Below are 22,407 nucleotides of genomic sequence, written 5' to 3'. Positions count from 1 at the left end.
TGGATGTTAATTCTAGAAGTGTTTTCTATAAAAGGAGAGTAGACATAATTTATTGACGAGTTTTCATGGGAATATGATAAAATACGAGTTTGTTGTGTCCATGTCGCTGTATAAATTTATGTCCGTCTATTCCGCTCTCTCTCTCTCTCTCCCTCCCTCTCTCTTTCTCTCTCTCTCTCTCTCTTTTCATCCTCTCATTTTCTCATTCTGTCTCTCTAATTTCTCCTTTTCTCTGTCTGTGCCTCTTTACCCATCTCTTAATCCTTATAGGGAAAGAAGGGAAGACAATGGTTAGAGATCAATAAGAGACAGAGAGTGGAGAGAAAGATAAAGACCGTGTGTCGACATTGTATAAAGGTGGAAGATGGTGGAGGGAGGGTTTGCGACAGAGAAATAAAAAAACAACAACAAGAGGATAAATGACTTCTGGTAGTTAGTTATCTTAATCAGTCAAATTTGTATTACTACCACCACGAATAAAGTAGGCCTTCAGGTTAAGACTTTATTTTGGAAATAACAAAACTTTGACGACATTAAAGTTTTAATTTTGTTTATCGTCTAAGGAAGGGGTTAGGGGATCGAGAAAAAAATGAGATTTAAAATTTGTATAATTCAGGGTATCATCGGCATCGTGCAACCTTGTTAAATGTGTACAAAAAATGGATTTAAAACAAGTACCTGTATTTTATATTTTCTTAGATTTTTCTTTGAAAAGACTGATAATTTAGAGTATCTCCTTACTATTATGACTTTGCATACAACTATTAAAGATAAAGACCAGTTATGGGAATGCGATTGCATTGTGAAAGAAACGTTGTGGAATCGATCAGAAAAGGTTGATCATCTAGCGTATAAGTATTAGTGTGTACTGCAAGGTTCTGGAATCATCAAAATGATAAGAAATTTGGCCTAGTCTTCGTAAAGTTACAAGCACTGTACACAGAAAGATGTATATGGGACTACGCACACGTGCGCGACATGTGCGTTTATCTCTCACACACCAATAGATAAATTAATTTACCAAATATATTAATTAGTAGGCGGTTTCCCGGCAAAAATGTTATCATCATGTATTAGTCAAAACATATTCTTTCACATGATTGGTAATAAGAGCTTCCATTTCATTTTTTGAAATTGGGTCGTTTCCAATACTGGTCTTTACCTTTAATACTAACTTGTATTGTATTTATTAAACTTCATTGATGTACCTACATCAATATTCTCCTTATAAATATATAAATCAATTTAAAATGTAATTTAACAAATCAATATTCTGTATTGATATAAAGACAATGTCAAGGAATACTTTACTATCACTAAGTGGATCGTGTTTACAAACTACACTAGATATCAAGTTCCAGTACTATTAGGCCTACGTATGACGTAGTCGCGAGCTTCGCGTCATGAATAATTCATATGGCGTTTGAATTATTAATCGAAATTTCCCTTCATTTTAGTAATAAGAGGTCTACATTCACGATTTTCCCAATTTAATCTCGCGTCATTACAATGTTTATATTGTAGATTCATCATAGACAACTTATAATAATAATAATTAAACGGTGCTTAAAAGTGCTTTCCACCGAAGTCTCTCAGCGCTATAACAAACAAAATACAATGACAAACATTTACATATTAAACAAAAATCACAAATAAACCTAAAGATTACAATACATATGAAATACACATCAACGTGAACAGCATTAGAGGATGGGAGTCTATATATACATATTGACAAGTATGATTAAATATCAATAGCACTCGCAAAATTAACCATCAATCAACTGCATCTGAATAAAATTTGATGTTGATGTCAGAATATCATAATGAGGTCGCTTTATTCTGGTGTGGTAGAGCATGCTGAACCAAGGACATAGGCTGTGTGTGCGATGGGTTCGGTTTGGAAGCAATATACGAGACATAGCCTACGCGTCCATCGATCGATTTTGTGAAAAACAGGTGGAGAAACGCACAAATTAATAGGAGATAATAGGGTGTATACGAGGAGATCAGAGAGCAACGTATAGGGCCTATTTACTATATCATAAATATCAAGTACGATTCAACTAATATTGATGCCTGCGGCCTTAGAGTTCCTTGCCGATCTCTTAATTAGCTACGAGGGATTGTAGTAAATTGAATTTTATTGAACCAATCAGTAAATCATGATGAAACGTCACGTGCGGAAAGCATTGAAATACTGCATGTTTGCAATATTTATAGTATTCATCTGTACTATTGGTAGAGGAATCTTCCGAAATGACGGCATTGACGCTAGACATGAAGATCTTGATATCGGTTTTGAGCAAGTACTTGAGGTTGTTGAAAGGCAAGACGAGAAGCCGATTAATCGTAGGACCATGCCACGATTCGTGAACGATGCCGCTCGCCAGGCCGCAGAGGAGCAGGAAGTCAAACCCAATGTATTAGACGAACACATGGGTCTTGTACATGAAATGCATGATATAAAACTACACCAGCAAGAAATAGATGATCACTTTGCTGATGGAGAATTCATATTACCCAACAATCCACCAAAGGCTAAAATCTATAAGACAAAGAAAGATGACCTTAATGATACAAGAAAGTTGGGGGACCATCTTCTAAAGCCGAGGACATCATCATCATCATCAGAGGGTGTTGCTCATAATATCACCAAGGTAAAAGATGGTGTGAAGGACGACGTACGACAAGAACATCTACCAGACCTTCACAGACCTGCTATCAACAATGTAGCAGCGGATGGTTTACCAAACAAGGAGAATATAATCACAACAGAGGCTCCTCAACTTATCATCATTGATCCTGATAAATTTAAATTTAAGAAAGGTATTTAAACACAAACACGACTGTTTCTAAGATAAAGTCTTCGTGAAATATTTGACAAATATTCTATACCATTACTCAAATAAACATGGTGTTGTTTGTCGTTGTTTATCCGTTTTAAAATGTTATACTGGAATGCTTAGCTCGCTTCGAGGCGTAAAACTCAAAATAGAAATACAACACTAAATAGCCTAGTGAATACATGATGTGAATCGTTTGCGAGATGTGAGCGCATTTTCGTAACATGCCAAAGACCTTTTCAGCAGAATTCGGACACAATATTTTGTGTTCATAATTAAATAAGAGATGCCATTCAGCCTCCCCCCATTAAAGTAAAAAACCAATACCTATCCACACACTAAATGCATTTCAGATAATTGGTATACAGATTGTCATGTCAGTCTGCCTATGAGCATGATGAAAATATAAAGGTCCGTTTACACGACATTGTGAAAACCACTGTGTCAATTATCCAAAAACATTGTCGTTAAAACTTATTTATTGATTATAATTTCCTTGATGTAAAGCTGAAAATATTATTTCAACTGGCCATACAAAAGCTGTTCATCATGTTCATAAATACTTCATTCATGTTGGCATGTTTTGGGAGTGTTGATAAATATCTTGACAAATTAAAGGTTTTTCGTAAAGTGTTTGATGCCCGGCCCCCCCCCCCCCCCACTCAGTGTTATTTAGGGTACGCATATGCTCGTTCCCTCTTTTTGAAAACACCCCCTATCTGAGGACTGCCAACATTTCCGAACCCCCCTTTCGCGGGCTTTTCCTGCCTTGGAGACACCCCCCCCCCTGAATCAAGAAAAATGCTCAATGTACCCCCCTAAATTCGGAATAATTTCTCAGGATTCCAAAGAGATGAGAGAGAAAAAAGAAAAAACACCCCCTTTTTAAAGAAATCTCCGGGTGAAAAGTCAAATACACTCCTTTTTTTTACAATTCTCGGGCCGGACTTTGTCGCACGAAAAGTACCCCTTGACCGGACATTTTGGTAACACGCATGCGGTCATTCCGACCCCTGAGTGGGGGGGGGGGGGGGGGGGGGGGGGGCGGGGTTTGATGATATTCTTTCTAAAAGTGAATTTATATGACCAAGGTGCGTGCCGGTAATGGCTTATAAGTGTTATAAAAATTAATGTATGATTCTTAATTGCTCATCAATGCAAGCAAGTGTAAAAAATCTATAGAGTCTGTAATCGCAACAGGTGTTAACCTTATTGATTGGTTTGTATAGCTTCGAGCTTCATGGCGCACACGGTACACGATCTGTAATACAAACATAACATTGATCGCTAACAAAAGAGGATTCTAAGGGAAACTGATATCATTTATTTTATTGCAATTCCTTCCTTTTCCCTCTCTCTCTCTCTCTCTCTCTCTCTCTCTTCTTCTTCTTCTTCCTCTTTCTCTGTCTTCCTTGGATTATACCCTCAAACAATCTTTCTCCCGCACCCCCCCTTCTCTCTCTCTCTCTCTCTCTCTCTCTCTCTCTTCCCCTTCCTCTCCCTCTTTCTCTCTCTCTTTCTCGTTCTCTCTCACTCTTATTCGGGTATCCTTCATTCATTGTTAAAACAGAAAATCATAAACATGATAGAATGCAAGAATTCAAAGAACAGTGGTTATTACAGTGATTATAACATCACCACGTACATTGTAATGTTTTACATATCATAAGCCATGCTTGTGAGGCAAGGCCTTTTGACACTGCATGACACGGTTTCAAAGGAGACATCATATTGTGAAGAAGGCTATTTAGGGATTGCTTTAGGAAGATGATTTATATATTAGACGTTCAGTTGGTAGAGTTACACGTACATTGATATGAAGAGAGACATGTTACGTGAATAGGCTGTAATATCATTTGTGAAACGCACAGCGTATATCCCTTTAGGCAGTGAATGAGGCATACAATGGCTATGTGCAACGTCAAGCCTCATGGCTCAAATTTCAAGAGATTTAATATTTGTATTGTAAGGTTTATTGGCTCTGGTTTTGGATAAACCCTCATTTCTGACAATAGTATGTAGTGACAAATGCAGTTACACTCACTGTTATTTTTTAAAGCAAATACTGTATGGATTATTGAATTATGAACTACAAGATACACGGCGGGTGAAAAATTACACAAATAACTAAGGGTTTGATTAAAGGGATGGGGCTTATTGCACATAACATGGTTAAATAGATGGTGTTAGCTATATGATGCATCAGAATCCAGTACTGGATCCTAAATGATTTTACCCGAACGTCTGACATGAAAAATATAAGTAATAACATAATTTTGTATGTGAGAAGGGGACACATATTAAAATGTAATTAAACATAAATTGCTACATCAAAGTACTAAAATCGCCTAAACGTGACAGATATCACGCAACGGGGAAATTAAAAAAACAATCGATTTATGTGATTTCAAATGAATCGATCAAACTCAAATGGATTTAAAATAATGTTCTACCCCAAACAGAGCTTCCAGAGAGACTGTTTGATCCTGCTCATCCACTGGGAGAGATGGGTAAACCTGTTATCTTTGAAGGTGACATGAAGACCCATGCTGATGCTCTTTACCATAAGAATGCATTCAATCTCCTAGCTAGCGACATGATAGCATTCAATAGATCATTACCTGATGTGAGACCACAACAGTAAGTGAACATTTCATTTTTAAATTATAATAATAATAATAATAATTATAATAATAGCCTAATAATCCACTCCAAATTTTATTAAACCGAAACGGAAATTCTTTTTGCCCAATTGATCGTGAGCCCGGCAGCCACTGAGCAGCGCCAGATCGACGTTGCTCTATCCCTTATTGTTCAACGCCAAACAAGGTAGCAACAACTCCCATCTTTTAACGTCTTTTGGTATGACGCGGCCGGGGTTCGAACCCACGACCTGCATACGCTCTACTGACTGAGCCAACACTGAAAGTTAGATTTAGTTGCATTCACACATTTTCTTCTCTCATCCGACTTTGAGAACAGGCCTATAGTGAAATCATAATACACTAATCAGAGAGGCATGTTGATAGACATGAAAACGTGGCAAATAAACGCCTTTTTGAACAACTGTCCTGCGAAATGTGGACTATTATTGGCCAAATATTATTTCATCCACTCCTTTTTAATAATTATTGGTGCTGTTTGCAGACAGGCAATAATACGAGGACAGGTGTTCGCCTTCTCTTCAGTGTGATGGATACTCCACTGCTCATCAATTACATTGGAAGTTACACCCAAATAAACAACACGCACACACCCTACCACTCCCCAACACACACACACACACCTCTACCCCCTCCCCCCCCCCCCACACACACACACATGGACAGGTGTTCGCCTTCTCTTCAGTGTGATGGATACTTCACCAATTATCGATTACATTGGAAGTACATTACACCCCCCCCCCCCTCCCCAACTCCTCCCAGTTGGATATTGATGTGTTTTCAATAAAAACTCATTCACATAACATACCTTAATATTTTCCTTTTTTTATATTTTTAAGTTAATAATAATAATAATACTCAGTACTTTTATAGCGCATAACACATTACAGGATAGCATGTCCCTAAGCGCTTCAAATAGAAAGGAAAGAATTACAAGAAAAAGTCATACAAATTACAAAATCCACTTAGAAGCAAAGAAGTACATGCAGTGTTGGACGCTGAGTTCATGGGTGTACCCTTTTAACGTTGAATAAATACGTTTAAAGAGAAACCTTAAACTTGTTCAAATTATTGTGATTTCTCATGGAATCTGGAAGTGAATTCTTTAAAACTGAGGAGGCGTGTGTAAAAGAACGTTCACCGTATGTTTTAGTCATCCACATTCAGCAAAACTTGAATGGATCATCAAGTGGAAGAACTAGAAAATAGAATGCAAAATGCATTTTAATTTATTATTTAGACAGACATATTTCGTTGAATAGGGCGTCCAGCCATATTGGGGTAGGCCTTCTCCTTCACCCCCCCCCCCCCCACTCCCTACCACCACCACCACCATTCACCACTACCATACGACTGGAGACTAGCCCCTGGGGGAATAAACACCACCGATTTAAAGCCAGCTGAGCACACAGATGATATGACATTTGTAAATTTCATATTGAATAATTGGACTGCATATTTGCAGGTTCGTCTGGTCGATTCACAATTTTGACGTACGTCTTCATCAGAGAGACGTTTTGTATGAAAAGATATGAAAACTCAGCCTCATGGCTAGAGCAATTAGCATAATATATATTATAAATTCCGACGCTGGATATAGAATTACGATAGTAATGCAAATTATATATAAAAGGAATGACATTGCATACACGTTCTTACTTTATAGTTATTACACACAATTATTTGAGAATAATGTTAAATAACTATACCCATCTTCATAAAACCTAACTAAAAGTAAGTAAGTTTCACACAACTTCATAAATTATATTTAGTGAGTAGAAAAGTAGCCTAGTGAAGCTGTGTGGATACGGGTCCTGCTAGGCTCAGAAAATAACGGGATTTCCACGTGTTTTCCGGGAAGTGTTGCGCCGCCTCCTTCCCTATAGATAAATGATTACGCCACTGATTCTCATTTTATCTGTAGATGTAAGTCGCTGTTTTATCCTGAGGTACTACCTACTACCAGTGTCATCATCATTTTTCACAACGAGGCTTTCAGTGCTTTGCTCCGGACAGTGCATAGTGTTATCAACAGGTCACCTAGGCATCTTCTAAAAGAGATCATCCTGGTGGACGATGCCAGTACACAGGGTAAGTCCTATCTGGATCATTGATAGACCATTTTGAATAGAGGGTGGGGAGGGGGATAAAAACTTCTTCTGGTTGACGATGACATCACACAGGGAAGGTCCTATCTGGGGCATTGATAGACCATTTTGAATTGGAGGGGAAGGGGGCGTATACATCTTCCAAATGAATTCATCTTGATTGATGATGCTAGCACACACAGTACATAATAATTATCTTCATACCATGTACATTGTTAGACTATGTTCAATCGAGGGGTAGGAGTGAGGGTATAGGAGCCCCATTTTTAATAAGGAGCTCATTCTCGTTGATGACAGTGGTACATTGGACGCGGTCCAATCACTAGTTTTTAAAGACCATTCTTAATGGGCTGTCAGTACAAAATGGCTGACATGGAGGGGATGTTCTCATATTTTCGAATATGCTGAATTTACGTTAGAATATCCTCTCTTTTTTTCATTTACGAGACAGTTTACCTGCAGAAAATTATGAAAAAATTAGGCGTATTTGTTTTCTTTCTTTAAATTTGATATCTTGATTTTAGATGTAGTTATTTCTCTTAGTGTAGGTCTCAAATTTAGCATATTTAAAATAGATATTTTACTCATTGAGTATAACATTGAGTATAACATTATAACATCGATCTTTGAAGGGTTTGGTAGTAGGCTAGGAAAATTGTGGTTTGAGGTCAAACAAATTGCAATACAATATTTTTCACTGCAATGCATTTTAGTAAGGTCCCCCAAATGACATACTAAAAGTCCGACAAAATCCGTGTAGCGGAAGTGACCCTAATTTGCATAAATCCAATATGGCCGCTATTTCGAGGATTTTCACATAGATTTGTCATATTGTTCAACTTGTATGGGCTGTTGTGGCATTAAACAAATAGCAAAAAAATATTTTTTATTGCAATGCATTCTAGTAAGGTCCCCCAAATGACATACTAAAAGTCCGACAAAATCCGTGTAGTGGAAGTGACCCTAATTTGCATAAATCCAATATGGCCGCTATTTCGAGGATTTTCACATAGATTTTGTCATATTGTTCAACTTGTATGGGCTGTTGTGGCACTAAACAAATTGCAATAAAATATTTTTCACTGCAATGCATTCTAGTAAGGTCCCTAAAATGACATACTAAAAGTCCGACAAAATCCGTGTAGTGAAAGTGTCCCTAATTTCCATAAATCCAATATGGCCGCTATTTCGAGGATTTTCACATAGATTTTGTCATATTGTTCAACTTGTATGGGCTGTTGTGGCACTAAACAAATTGCACAAACATTTTTTTCACTGCAATGCATTCTATTAAAGTCCCCAAAGTGTCATACTAAAAGTCCGCCAAAATCCGTGTAGTGGAAGTGTGTCAAATTTACATAAATCCAAAATGGCCACCAATTCTAGGGTTTAATTTTCCTAGATTTGGTCAAATTATTCATCATACATACCTTTTAGCATACTTTGAGTGTACTTTGAAAGTCTAAAATGTTATTTCCTGGAATGCTTTTGTTTGCACAAGGTTTCATCTGCCCAGTTGCATGAGTGTTTCAATCTGCTTGAATTCAAAATGGCTGCCAAATTAAGCATTTTTGTAGAGAATTAATTATACTTATATTTCTTGTCCTATGATATATTCAGAATAATTGCGACAACGCTTATTCATGTTGTAAAATATTGTTATGTTTCAAATGTATCATAATTTGGTTCTTTAATTTGCATATACACATACATTTTCAAAAAAATGGGTTAATTTGCATACATTTTGTGTTGATTCTCACCTTATAGTGCATTTCAGAGCAGCTATAATAATGTTGGTGTACAATCCCAGTTCAGTTGTTTTTACAGGATGCAGATCATGAGGCCTACAGTTTGGTATACATATTTTAAGTTGATTAGAGTAATTGGTAGTCTCAAACAAACATACATTTATGTGGCATGCTGATTAGTAGTAGCATCAAGTTCTACATGTAGGTCTAATGGTGGTGAGTTGGTGCAACTAGTGCCGCGACAATCAATGCAGGCTGTTGAACATTGGAGGCCATACTTCCGGCACATGTATTTCTTGGCTGCACAGTCTTTCTTGCATCCACATCTGATGACCTTAAGGAGTGATGCGGGTGCTGGTGTTTTATCAGTTTTTATTGGAAGATATTCACCATCCATGACCTGCCAACTCAGTTTCCTGATGTCAGGTTGTCTGCCATTCCTGTCTATTCTGATATCTGATAGTACACACCCAGACTGAGGAACTTTGCTGCTGCTGAAGTTGGTGGCAAAGTCTTTGCTTCTAATAATAAGGCAGACAAGATTAAATGATACCTTTACGCAATACTTCTGTTGAGTCACCACCATACAGGCATACGAGTGTCTTCTATCCAGCTGTAATAATGGTCTCCTTCAGGTCTGATGCTGGCTGACGTACCATATGGCAAGCTCACAAAAGTCGTCATTCTTCATGATTTTCTTCAGTGCTGCACGCCTTATATATCCAAATATGTGAGACGTTGTCTGGCAGCACAGAAGCACATGGACAAAGAGAAAGTAGTTACACACACTACCTTCCTAGAGTTTCCTTCAGCTGTTTCATATTACATCTTCGGTTCTACTTGGAGTTTGCCTCGGGCTGATCAGGTGCAAACAAAAAGTCCTTCGCATTCAGATCAGCGTAGAAGATCAGCAAGATGAGAAGGTTTGTGTCATCACCGACAAGAACTGTGGCTTTAAAATTCTGCTGCATCACAATTAATTCCAGGAATCTGCTCCACATGGAACGCCTGGGTGCTGAACAACCTCTGGAAGTTCCTATAGTGATCACTATAGGAACTTCCGAAGGTAGACGACATTTCAGCAGGAGTTGGGTAAACGCGTCACTTGCAATTTTCTTTAGCTTGACGTCATTCTTTATACGGTGAGGCAGCAGTCCTTATGATCCTCATTTTCTCCTGCTTTGGTTTGTTGTTCTTTCCGTTCAGTTCAGTTATAACAATCCTCTCACCAAAGTGCCCCTGTATGTTCTTTTTCATGTATACCCTACTGTAGGCCTCATGATCTGTATCAAGTAAATACTCTTGCATCTTAGTGATCAACTACTGCTGTTTGTTCCTCATCCTTTTCCTCCAGGAACTTAATCACTTTAAGAATGCAGTCAATTTCACCTCATCCTTAGATCGGCCAGTTTTAGCCTTTTTGGAAGTGCTTGTGCTCACAGAGTATAACATTGGTATTTGTTTTTCAGTTTTAAAGTTCACTATGCATTGTTTATGGTATACAGCATCAACTGCGGGAAGATCGTTGACAGATGCAAGTCTTCTAGACACATTTTAGGACCAAGTATTATTTCTTTTCATGCATATTCCTACTATACAACTACAGTAATAGGACAACCAGTACCAGTACCACACCAGCAACTAAAACCCCCTTCCTATTGATGTAGGCTCATGTGTAGGCTTGTCTTTGTAGCACTGCATAGAAAGGTGTACATTATGTGACGTCATGAATTACAGGCTTAATTTGACATCTGAATTACCTTAGATGAAGTGGGGTGTAGTGACAAACTTTGATTAGTCATTGTGCCTATGTGGGGTCATATATTTTTTATTAAAAACATATATTGTATTCTGCACATTATAAGCTTTCCATCGATATTATAATGAAACTGTAATTGGGTGTTCAACTTTAAAGTTCTACAATGAATGACTATGAATGAAGCATTAAGCTTTATCACTGGATATCACACAATAAACGCTTTCAGGTCTAACTTAGTTGAATATTTGACAGAAATAGTGATTAGAGAGCGCAATACCGCAGTAATATTCTTGTATTGTGATGAGCCATGAGCATGCAATGTTTTTCACCTCTCTAAAGTAAACTGATGCAATGAGAACAACTTTTAACCAATCCAATGACAATGAGGATAATGTAAGTTGCAGGCTGTATCCCTACATAGCCCTACCACGTACCAGCAGCTCTTGTGTTTGTACGGATACTCATAAGGGCCAGTTTTTCTGAAGATTTTTGTTTGAGTTTTTTCAAACTAAAATGGCATGATTTTTGTGTTGCGTATTACAATATATTTGTTTATTGCATAATGAAATAACATCATCTGCTATTAAAGGTGAAAAATTGAGCATAAATTACATGTTGGATTGTGTGGGTGTGGGTGTGCGGGAGATTTGTTTCAGGTGTGTGATATACCTGTAGTATATGGGTATTTTAGTTGATAAAAAAAAATGTACAGCAGATCAGTTCTTCAACACCTTTAGTGCCACAACAGCCTATACAAGTTGAACAATACGACAAAATCTATGTGAAAATCCTTGAAATAGCGGCCATATTGGATTTATGCAAATTAGGGTCACTTCCACTACACGGATTTTTTCGGACTTTTAGTATGTCATTTGGTGGAACTTACGAGAATGCATTGCAGTAAAAAATATTTGTTTGCAATTTGTTTAATGCCACAACAGCCCATACAAGTTGAACAATATGACAAATCTATGTGAAAATCCTCGAAATAGCGGCCATATTGGATTTATGCAAATTAGGGTCACTTCCACTACACGGATTTTTTCGGACTTTTAGTATGTCATTTGGGGGACCTTACTAAAATGCATTGCAGTGAAAAATATTGTATTGCAATTTGTTTGAGGTTTACCTAAAAAATGTGATATCTTTCCTGGCCTATAGTAGTGATGTGATGGGTATTCACCTTGCTAATGATGTCTTTAACAATGCTATGAATGCTGCTCATTTATCAACGCTAAACGAACTGAACGTAAAACCTCTATGTATATCTCTTTACCTTGTGCAGAACATTTAAAAGTGAAGCTTGATGATTATATTTCTCGCCATTTTCACTCGTCTGCTCGGGTACGTATTGAACGGTTACCCACTCGTTCAGGGTTGATTAGAGCCCGTATCCATGGTGCTTTGAATGCTATCGGTGATATATTAACCTTTCTGGATTCACATTGTGAAGTCAACGTAGGATGGCTTGAGCCTCTTCTAGCTGTTATCGATAAAGACAGGTTCGTATGAATATTCGTATGGTTCTGTTTTTAGGTATAAATTTCATTTTTTATTGTCCAGTGGAAATTTGCTTTGCTCACAATTTGCATGCGAATTCACTTAACATAATAAACATACAGTCAAAAACTGAATTATTCATACCCTTGTAAATTTAATGTTTTTGAGTTGGTCTAATATTTACTGTCAATATTTGATTTGAAAGTAGAGGTGGGTATGTTTTATTCAAATCATTTGTGTTATCATATACAAACAGGATTGCATTCTTTATGTTGTATATATATATATATTATATATATATATATATATATATATATATATATATATATATATATGCTATTTTGAAATTATTGTCATCTGAGACAAGGTTTCACTAAAATGGCTTTTTTTTTATGTTATAACAATTGTAAAGTATTGCAATGTAAGTGGTGGTTTCATTCCAATATTTAGTGTAATTTATATCTTTATTCCGGCTGAACTTTCATTTTTGTTTCTTATTTTTTATGCTAATTCAATCCAATTTAAAGTAAGAGCGAACTTCAATTCATCTTATTCGTTTGTACAAAGTGCATTCGCCATAGACGATTCATTTTCTTCACACAAAATACAAGCTCTAGTGTGCGGAATAAAATTGTCATTTTTGTTGATATCATTGCTTTCATCATTTTCATCATCATTACCCTTTCATCACCATGAACCTTTGAAAGATATTAACATACACAAGTGTTTTTGTGAAGAACGAATCGGGGGATTAATGATTATTCTTCACAATCTTTCATGAGATGTTACTTTATGGTTTTGTATTTCTTATTATCCTTGTGGTTTAGGAGGAATGTTGTTACCCCTACAATAGATGTTATAGATGACAATGACCTAGCATACAAAGGGAGTGACCAACTCCCTCAGGTAATATCTTTTATTCTTACACTGTTAATTGTTATTTCTTTAAAAGAAATAGATTTGGCAAAAATGCAATAAAATATCTTTATATATGATAAAAAATTACACCTGCCTCTTTTTATTCTCTCTCTCTCTCTTTTATGCCTTTTTTTATGTCTGTCTCTCTCTGTCTCTCTCTCCATCTATTCCTCTCTCTCTTTCACTCCCTTGTTTCTCTCCCTCGACTACACTCTCACTGAAAAGTTTTCTGAATTAATTTCAGCTCTTAGTTCTCCCTCTCTCAATTATTGTATTGTCCATCTCTATGTTTTCATTCCTTGCCTACACTCCTATCTATGTTCAGTTTTCAAAAATACCTTTTTGTTCTTTTATTTGTCAAGGTCGGCAGTTTTGGTTGGACAATGGCTTTTCGTTGGACCGCGATACAAACCATGGATCTAGAAGAGGCGAAAAGAAACCCAACCTTACCAATCAGATCACCCACTATGGCGGGAGGGCTATTCTCCATAGATAAGGGCTACTTCATGGAATTGGGCATGTATGATCCTGGTTTTCAGATCTGGGGAGCTGAGAATATAGAGCTTTCTTTCAAGGTAAATCTTAGCTTTGCTCACTATCAAAACATTAAGACTGAGGAAAAGGACTAAATACAATGATAAGAAACTGTGAAGAGGTAGAGAAGAAAAAAAAGAGAAAATAAAGAACAACGAAAATACAGAGAGGCAGATACAATCCATGTAGCCCTGAAGGTGCCAGGTAAAAATGTCAGAGGTAAAAATGTCAGAGGTAAAAATGTCAGAGGTAAAAATGTCAGAGGTAAAAATGTCAGAGGAAAAAATATCAGAGGTAAAAATGTCAGAAGAAAAAATGTCAGAGGAAAAAATATCAGAGGTAAAAATGTCAGAGGTAAAAATGTCAGAGGTAAAAATGTCAGAGGTTAAAATGTCAGAGGAAAAAATGTCAGAGGTACAAGCAAAACAAATGAGTGCCGTCATAATATCTCAGCACTTTTATCACTCAGAATGTCGAGACGTACAGCTACTGCATGGGCTAGTCTATTATATTCCTTTCTAAATGGATGTGTTGTATATCGTACATGTCCTGAGGATAATATAATGTGGAAAATAGATTTTGAAATTTATTTTTTTGTGGAAGCAATCAGAGAAGGTTAATCATCTAGCATAAACATGTAAGTATTGGTGTGTAGTGCAAGGTTTTGGAGTCATCAAAATGATACAAAATTTGGCCCAGTCTTGGTAAAGTAACAAGCACTGTACACAGAAAGATATTGATATGGGACTACACAAACATATGGCATACAAATCGGGCAGCCATACAAAGATGTTACTTGTTATATCTGGGATATGAAGTCATTTGAAATAGATTTTCAGGGAATGACTTTTTTCTTTGATGTTCTATCACACTTGCATTGAACGCTCACAAATATTTTTTTTTACCTTTCCCCAGAACTCAACCTTCTCTTTAATTGATGTAACATGTGCGGCTTTCTGCTTTGTATCGGAGTAACAAAGCTGCTTATTGATTTTCTCCCAGACTATTTTATACCGCAATGGTAATCGACAATATTTTATTGCAACGCGCGCACTTCGGGAATGTGATGGTGCGGTTAGCATTGATAACATGGCTTTCTGCTTGTTTCAGAGTATCAAAATACCAAGCCCTCAAGAAGGGGTCTATTCGCTATTCATAAGGACCGCTATTCATAAGGTCCGCTATTCATAAGGACCGCTATTCATAACGTGGAAATTCCCGTACTTCCGGGTCCGCTATTCATAATGGCAAAAGAGGGTCACTATTCATAATGAAATAAGGTTCGTTAATCATAAGGACCGCTATTCATAACGTGAGATGAGGGTCGCTATTCATAATTCATATTAAGGGTCATTAATCATAAGGACCGCTATTCATAATATGAAATCAGGGTCGCTATTCATAATACGACGAGAGGGTCGCTATTCATAATACGAAATAAGGTTCATTACTTATAAGGGTCGCTATTCATAACACGGGAAGAGGGTCGCTATTCATAATACGAAATGAGGGTCGCTATTCATAATAGGAGAAGAGGGTCGCTATTCATAATAGGAGAAGAGGGTCGCTATTCATAATAGGAAATGAGGGTCGCTATTCATAATAGGAGAAGAGGGTCGCTATTCATAATTGGAAATGAGGGTCGCTATTCATAATAGGAGAAGAGGGTCGCTATTCATAATAGGAGAAGAGGGTCGCTATTCATAATAGGAGAAGAGGGTCGCTATTCATAATAGGAAATGAGGGTCGCTATTCATAATAGGAGAAGAGGGTCGCTATTCATAATAGGAAATGAGGGTCGCTATTCATAATAGGAGAAGAGGGTCGCTATTCATAATAGGAGAAGAGGGTCGCTATTCATAATAGGAGAAGAGGGTCGCTATTCTTAATAGGAAATGAGGGTCGCTATTCATAATAGGAGAAGAGGGTCGCTATTCATAATAGGAGAAGAGGGTCGCTATTCATAAAAGGAGAAGAGGGTCGCTATTCAATAGTAATTTTCAAAATGTCTGATAAAATAATAGGAGTAAGGGGTAGAAAGATATATAGCGGAAAGAACGTACATATTGGGCTTAGGGATTCCTAGAGTGCATAATGTCAGCATTCAACATTGCAAAGTCTCGCTTGGTCGCTACCCCCCCCCCCCCCTCGCCCAATAACACAAAACTATGTATGATATGACACTCGGCCCACGCTCCCGGCCGTGATTTATCCATGGTTGTTGCAATAATTTTTGTTCTTTACTATTTCTACTAACATTATTGTGTGCTATCACAATCATGATTGTTTCATTTTTCCTTTAAGGCAGGCGCGTAGAGTCGAGAATGGAACAACGAATCGTCTTCTTTCTCTAATAATTTCATTAAACTATGAAAGGTCAAAGCTTCCGCGCTTTGCGCGGGAGGGGGTGGGGAAACTCAAATCAGACAAAGAAAAAGGCTCGAGAATGGTACAACGAATCGCGGGTGGGGGTGGGAACTGAATTCAGACAAGGATTAATAATCGAGAATGGTACAACAAATCCTCTTCTTTCTCTAATAATTTAATGAAACATCAAAGCTTCCACGTTTTGCGCGGGAGGGGGAAAACTGAATTCAGACAAGGATTAAGAGTCGAGAATGGAACAACGAATCATCTTCTTTCTCTAATAAATGCATTAAACATTGAAAGGTCAAAGCTTACGCGCTTTGCGCAAGAGGGGGGAATAGAATTCAGACAATTATTAAGAGTCGAGAACGGTACAACAAATCGTAATTTTTCTCTAATAATTAATGAAAGGTAAAAGCGAGGGGGAAAACTGAATTCAGACAAGGATTAAGAGTCGAGAATGGTACAATAAATCGTCTTCTTTTTCTAATAATTAATGAAAGTTCAAAGCTTTCGCGCGTAATGGGTGGGGGAGGGGAGGGGGGGGGACAGCAAGCTGCCCGAATATGAATTTTTGATATCTTTTCTCGTTTATCTTGGTGATAAATAACACTTTCACAAAAAACATATAATGCTCAAATTTTTGCTCGCTCGTTTCGCTCACAAGCAGAATTGTGAACTAGAAAATTACCTTTTCGGGCAAGAGGCTTTAGCCCCCCCCCCCCCCCCCCGATGAAAATGTCAAAAAAATGTATATCTTAAAAACGGGGAATGTTGACAAGAGACGTGAAGTGAGCTTGCACCCCTTTCCAAAATTGTTCCTGCTTCTAGGTACCCGTATCGTGCTTCTAATATGACCTTGTCAGTATTGGTATGTTGAGTTGAAAAAACGTTCTGCGCATTTTTCAAATTTCCGTCCCCCCCCCCCCCAAATTGGAAAATTCTGGATCCGCGCCGGGGCGTACTGATGAGGGGGGGGGGGGGGCTCGCATTATGAATAGCAACCCTCATTTCATATTATGAATAGCGACCCTTATTTCTTATTATGAATAGCGACCCCCTACTCCTATTATGAATAGCGACCCTCTTCTTCTATTATGAATAGCGACCCTCATTTCTTATTATGAATAGCGACCCTCTACTCCTATTATGAATAGCGACCCTCTTCTTTTATTATGAATAGCGACCCTCTTCTCCTTTTATGAATAGCGACCCTATTCTCCTATTATGAATAGCGACCCTCTTCTTCTATTATGAATAGCGACCCTCTTCTCCTATTATGAATAGCGACCCTCATTTCTTATTATGAATAGCGACCCTCTACTCCTATTATGAATAGCGACCCTCTCCTTCTATTATGAATAGCGACCCTCTTCTCCTTTTATGAATAGCGACCCTCTTCTCATATTATGAATAGCGACCCTCATTTCTTATTATGAATAGCGACCCTCTACTCCTATTATGAATAGCGACCCTCTTCTTCTATTATGAATAGCGACCCTCATTTCTTATTATGAATAGCGACCCTCTACTCCTATAATGAATAGCGACCCTCATTTCTTATTATGAATAGCGACCCTCTACTCCTATTATGAATAGCGACCCTCTCCTTCTATTATGAATAGCGACCCTCTTCTCCTTTTATGAATAGCGACCCTCTTCTCATATTATGAATAGCGACCCTCATTTCTTATTATGAATAGCGACCCTCTACTCCTATTATGAATAGCGACCCTCTTCTTCTATTATGAATAGCGACCCTCATTTCTTATTATGAATAGCGACCCTCTACTCCTATAATGAATAGCGACCCTCTTCTCCTATTATGAATAGCGACCCTCTTCTCCTATTATGAATAGCGACCCTCATTTCTTATTATGAATAGCGACCCTCTACTCCTATTATGAATAGCAACCCTCTTCTTCTATTATGAATAGCGACCCTCTTCTTCTATTATGAATAGCGACCCTCATTTCTTATTATGAATAGCGACCCTCATTTCCAATTATGAATAGCGACCCTCTTCTTCTATTATGAATAGCGACCCTCTTCTCCTTTTATGAATAGCGACCCTCATTTCTTATTATGAATAATGACCCTTATGAATAATAACCCTTATGAATAACGACCCTCATTTTGCATTATGAATAGCGACCCTCATTTCGTATTATGAATAGCGACCCTCATTTCGTATTATGAATAGCGACCCTCTTTCTGTGTTATGAATACCGACCCTTTTGTAATATTATGAATAGGGACCCTTATGAATAACGACCCCGATTTCCTATTATGAATAGCGACCCTCTTTTAATATTATGAATACCGACCCTCTTCTTTGATTATGAATAGCGGTCCTTATGAATAATGACCCTTATGAATAATGACCCTTTTCTCCAATTATGAAAAGCGGACCTTATGAATAGCGGTCCTTATGAATAATGGACCTTATGAATAGCGGACCTTATGAATAGCGGTCCTTATGAATAGCGACATTGACCCCTCAAGAAAGTGGAATTGTCGGAAATATGCATTTATTGGAAATTACATATAATAGTAGACATTGCCACGCAGTTAAAATGTCCAACAATCTTCAAATATGAAGGAGAAGTAGGAGGGGGAAGGTTCATAGATATCTGATCCTATTTTGGGGGCTGTACTGACTTTTCTTTTTATTTAATGATTACACCATGGAGCGACAACTCAGCCTATAAAACATGGCCAAACTTCTCGATTTTAGAAATCTTTTTCCCCGAAGTTTGCTCAGTGTACCAGTACCATTTGCTTATACAAAAATATAATATACCGGTATATAAATATTGAATAAGGCAGACTAATGGGACATGGATGGTGTACTCCGAGTTTCACGCCTTGCAAGCGGTCATCAGACAACTGATAGCATTCTTCAAAGTACATGATTCCTCTACAACCAGGGCTCAAATTAATTTTTTGTCCACGGGGGCTCTTCCCCCCCAAAAAGAGCCCCCGTGAGCCTTCTCACGGGGGCTCTTTTAGTACTGACGGGGGCTCTCTGTTATACAAATATCCATTGAATTGGTACCTATGATACTCCTCAATTATTTGCTATTTCATCATTATCATTTCAATCAGCATTTTCCCTCTTACAAATTTACAAGCTACATAGCTGTTACTGGCCTGTGTAATATAATATATACGTATACAACACTGATCTTTATGATGTCTTTAACGTGACATATCTTCTTCTCCCCTTGCAAACGAGAAAGAAAACAAGGTCATTAAAAGGGATTAAGCGACAAATAATGATTGTGATTCAAATTGATGCGAATATTTGTTTGAATAAGCACTGCTATTCACCCGAATCTTCTTTGTAAAAACAACTTTTACAAATCTCAGCCATGCTTACTGAGTTGAGACGTTCCATTCAATGTAAAATACTCATTACAGAATACACTTCTCCTAATCTGAAAGTAATCTTACAACACAGTGGCAGATTTGAATGGCTTAGATTTGTAAAAGTCGTTTTTACAAAGAAGATTCTGGTGAAAAGCATTGTTTATTCAAAAAAAATCCTTGCATCAATTTGAATCACAATGATTATTTGTCGCATGATCCTTTTATTAAATAACCTTGTTTTTTTTTTAATGATTACACCATGGAGCGACAACTCAGCCTATAAAACATGGTCAAACTTCTCGATTTTAGAAATCTTTTTCCCCAGAAGTTTGCTCAGTGTACCAGTACCATTTGCTTATACAAAAACATAATATACCGGTATATAAATATTGAATAAGGCAGACTTATGGGACATGGATGGTGTACTCCGACTTTCACAGCTTGCCAGCGACAACTGATAGCATGCTTCAAAGTACAAGATTCCTCTACAAAGACTACAACCTTGGTATACGCTCAAAATAAGACTTAACTAATACAATAAGACAGCGGTGAAATAACGACTGCAGAATATCCCTCGCTGTTCTTTTTCGATAAGCCTGATATATAACCCGGGTGTAAACATAACAAACTTGTCACATGCTTTTGTTTTTATTTTATACCTCTAACATTTTTACCTCTGACATTTTAAACTCTGACATTTTTACCTCTGACATTTTACCTCTGACATTTTTACCTCTGACATTTTTACCTCTGACATTTTACCTCTGACATTTTTACCTCTGACATTTTTTCCTCTGACATTTTTACCTCTGACATTTTTACCTCTGACATTTTTACCTCTAAAATTTTAAACTCTGACATTTTTACCTCTGACATTTTTACCTCTGACATTTTTTCCACTGACATTTTTACACCGAGCCACCCTGGAAGCCAACCATCATTTAAACAGAATGTGAAATAATGGTGATGGTGATATTATAGGCCTTATCATAAATAGAAATAACAACATGATGTATCATAGTGAAGGTTATACAACTGGCGCCTATTGCTGGAAAGGAGTTAGAAGTAAATACGAACAAATAAGATAAGTTTCAAACAAATATTGATAAGAAAAAAGAAGGGGAAAACATACCTTGAATCCATAGAAGATGTAGAAGTAGTATGAAAAGAGCAAAGGAGAGCTTAAAAAGAATGAAGGTGATACTGACATTTCGTAATTAACGACAACCTTCATGATTATGACAGTCTTCACTAAACGATGGCGTCTAGATAAACAGTATGGACTGATTGCTTCGTTGCGTTACGAAAATAGTTTCTTCGTATTAATTTAACTGCATTGACGGTTTTGCACTTTTAAGCACTCCGTAAATCAGGAGAATTTCTTTCTACTTCCTTGGGTGCATTCCGGGTTGTCAGAAATTAGGGGAATATTTTTCTGGTAAATTCTTCCCATAATTTTTCCCTCAGAATACAAGTCTCGGATGGACACGAGCAATGGGGGCAGAATATCCTCCAGACAGAATAGTGCATAGATTTATTTAAATGGGAGGGGGGGGCTTGCGCTTCGGTCTATTTCTAACGCATTAGCTACCTTAGTCTTGGTTTAACCATAGACCAAAGGGACTGTGTTTAAATGAGTACCAAATTATTATTATTTTTTTACAGACGTGGATGTGTGGTGGATCTCTGTATACCATGGCCTGCTCACACGTGGGTCATATCTTCCGCAAGTTTGCACCTTACACTGGCATGGGCAGTTACTTTCACCGTAACAACAAGCGCCTCATTGAAGTATGGCTAGGTGATGCACGTGCTTTCTACTATAAACTGCATCCAGATGTGATGAGGATAGATGCTGGTGACATTCAAGATCAGATTAATCTTCGTAAGAAGCTGGATTGCAAGTCATTTGACTGGTATCTTGATAATGTATTCCCAGAATCACCCTGGCCGAGGAAAGGAAGCATTTTCGGGTTTGTAAGTAAATCAACTTTCAGGTTCGAATTCATTGAGTATAGTTTAGCTGAATAGACCGGCATGTTGTATGCATACTGTTTAAAGAAAGGTTTGTCTTGACAACATGTAAGCTTACCTTAGGCTTGCCCGACATAGCAACATATAATGTATGCAGACTGGATTCAAAGTATTGTTGTCCATTCAGATTAATGGGCTACCTCACCACTATTAATCCAAAGATAAGAAACATCCATACATTTGAATTGTGTGTAACTTGATCAAAAGGCTAATACTAGTTTCCATTGTCAGTCTTTTTGTTTTGCACTGGTTTTGTTTTCTTATGTATTGTATTGTTTTTTGTTTTTTTTTATAAATTGTATATTTATTTCATTATTTTTATACAGCACTCTCTTGCAAATCAGTTTTATGTACTCAAAAGACTACTCTGTATAAAGAACAAATAACAAATAAATAAATTAATAAATTGAATGCCCTTTCTTTATTTCTACAAGCCATAGAAAGTAATAACATCAATATGTGCAGGTAACGAAGAAATGTTTGAGAAAAGCGTTACTTAAGTCGGGCAACATCATGCCCAGTGGCGTTATTTCCATCTCCTCACATTCTCAATAACTC

The 22,407-nt window shown here is 37.3% G+C and overlaps 1 protein-coding gene across 1 annotated transcript; it reads left to right on the top strand.

Moving 5' to 3' along the window:
* Nucleotides 1–2,589: 2,589 nt before the first annotated feature.
* On the top strand, nucleotides 2,590–21,846 carry LOC115920316 (polypeptide N-acetylgalactosaminyltransferase 1-like). Its single transcript, XM_030975876.1, has 7 exons — nucleotides 2,590–2,829; nucleotides 5,309–5,486; nucleotides 7,434–7,600; nucleotides 12,410–12,626; nucleotides 13,452–13,530; nucleotides 13,905–14,117; nucleotides 21,481–21,846. The coding sequence occupies exons 2-7, from the start codon at nucleotides 5,353–5,355 to the stop codon at nucleotides 21,844–21,846; spliced, it is 1,176 nt and encodes a 391-aa protein (XP_030831736.1). The 5' UTR covers nucleotides 2,590–2,829; nucleotides 5,309–5,352.
* The last annotated feature ends 561 nt before the right edge of the window (nucleotides 21,847–22,407 follow it).

This window comes from Strongylocentrotus purpuratus, unplaced genomic scaffold (assembly GCF_000002235.5).
Source record: "Strongylocentrotus purpuratus isolate Spur 01 unplaced genomic scaffold, Spur_5.0 spur5_contig_868, whole genome shotgun sequence".
In the NCBI taxonomy this organism is placed as follows: domain Eukaryota; kingdom Metazoa; phylum Echinodermata; class Echinoidea; order Camarodonta; family Strongylocentrotidae; genus Strongylocentrotus; species Strongylocentrotus purpuratus.
The sequence above is the reverse complement of the archived record's forward strand: the minus strand, read 5'-3'. Positions and strand labels throughout refer to the sequence as shown.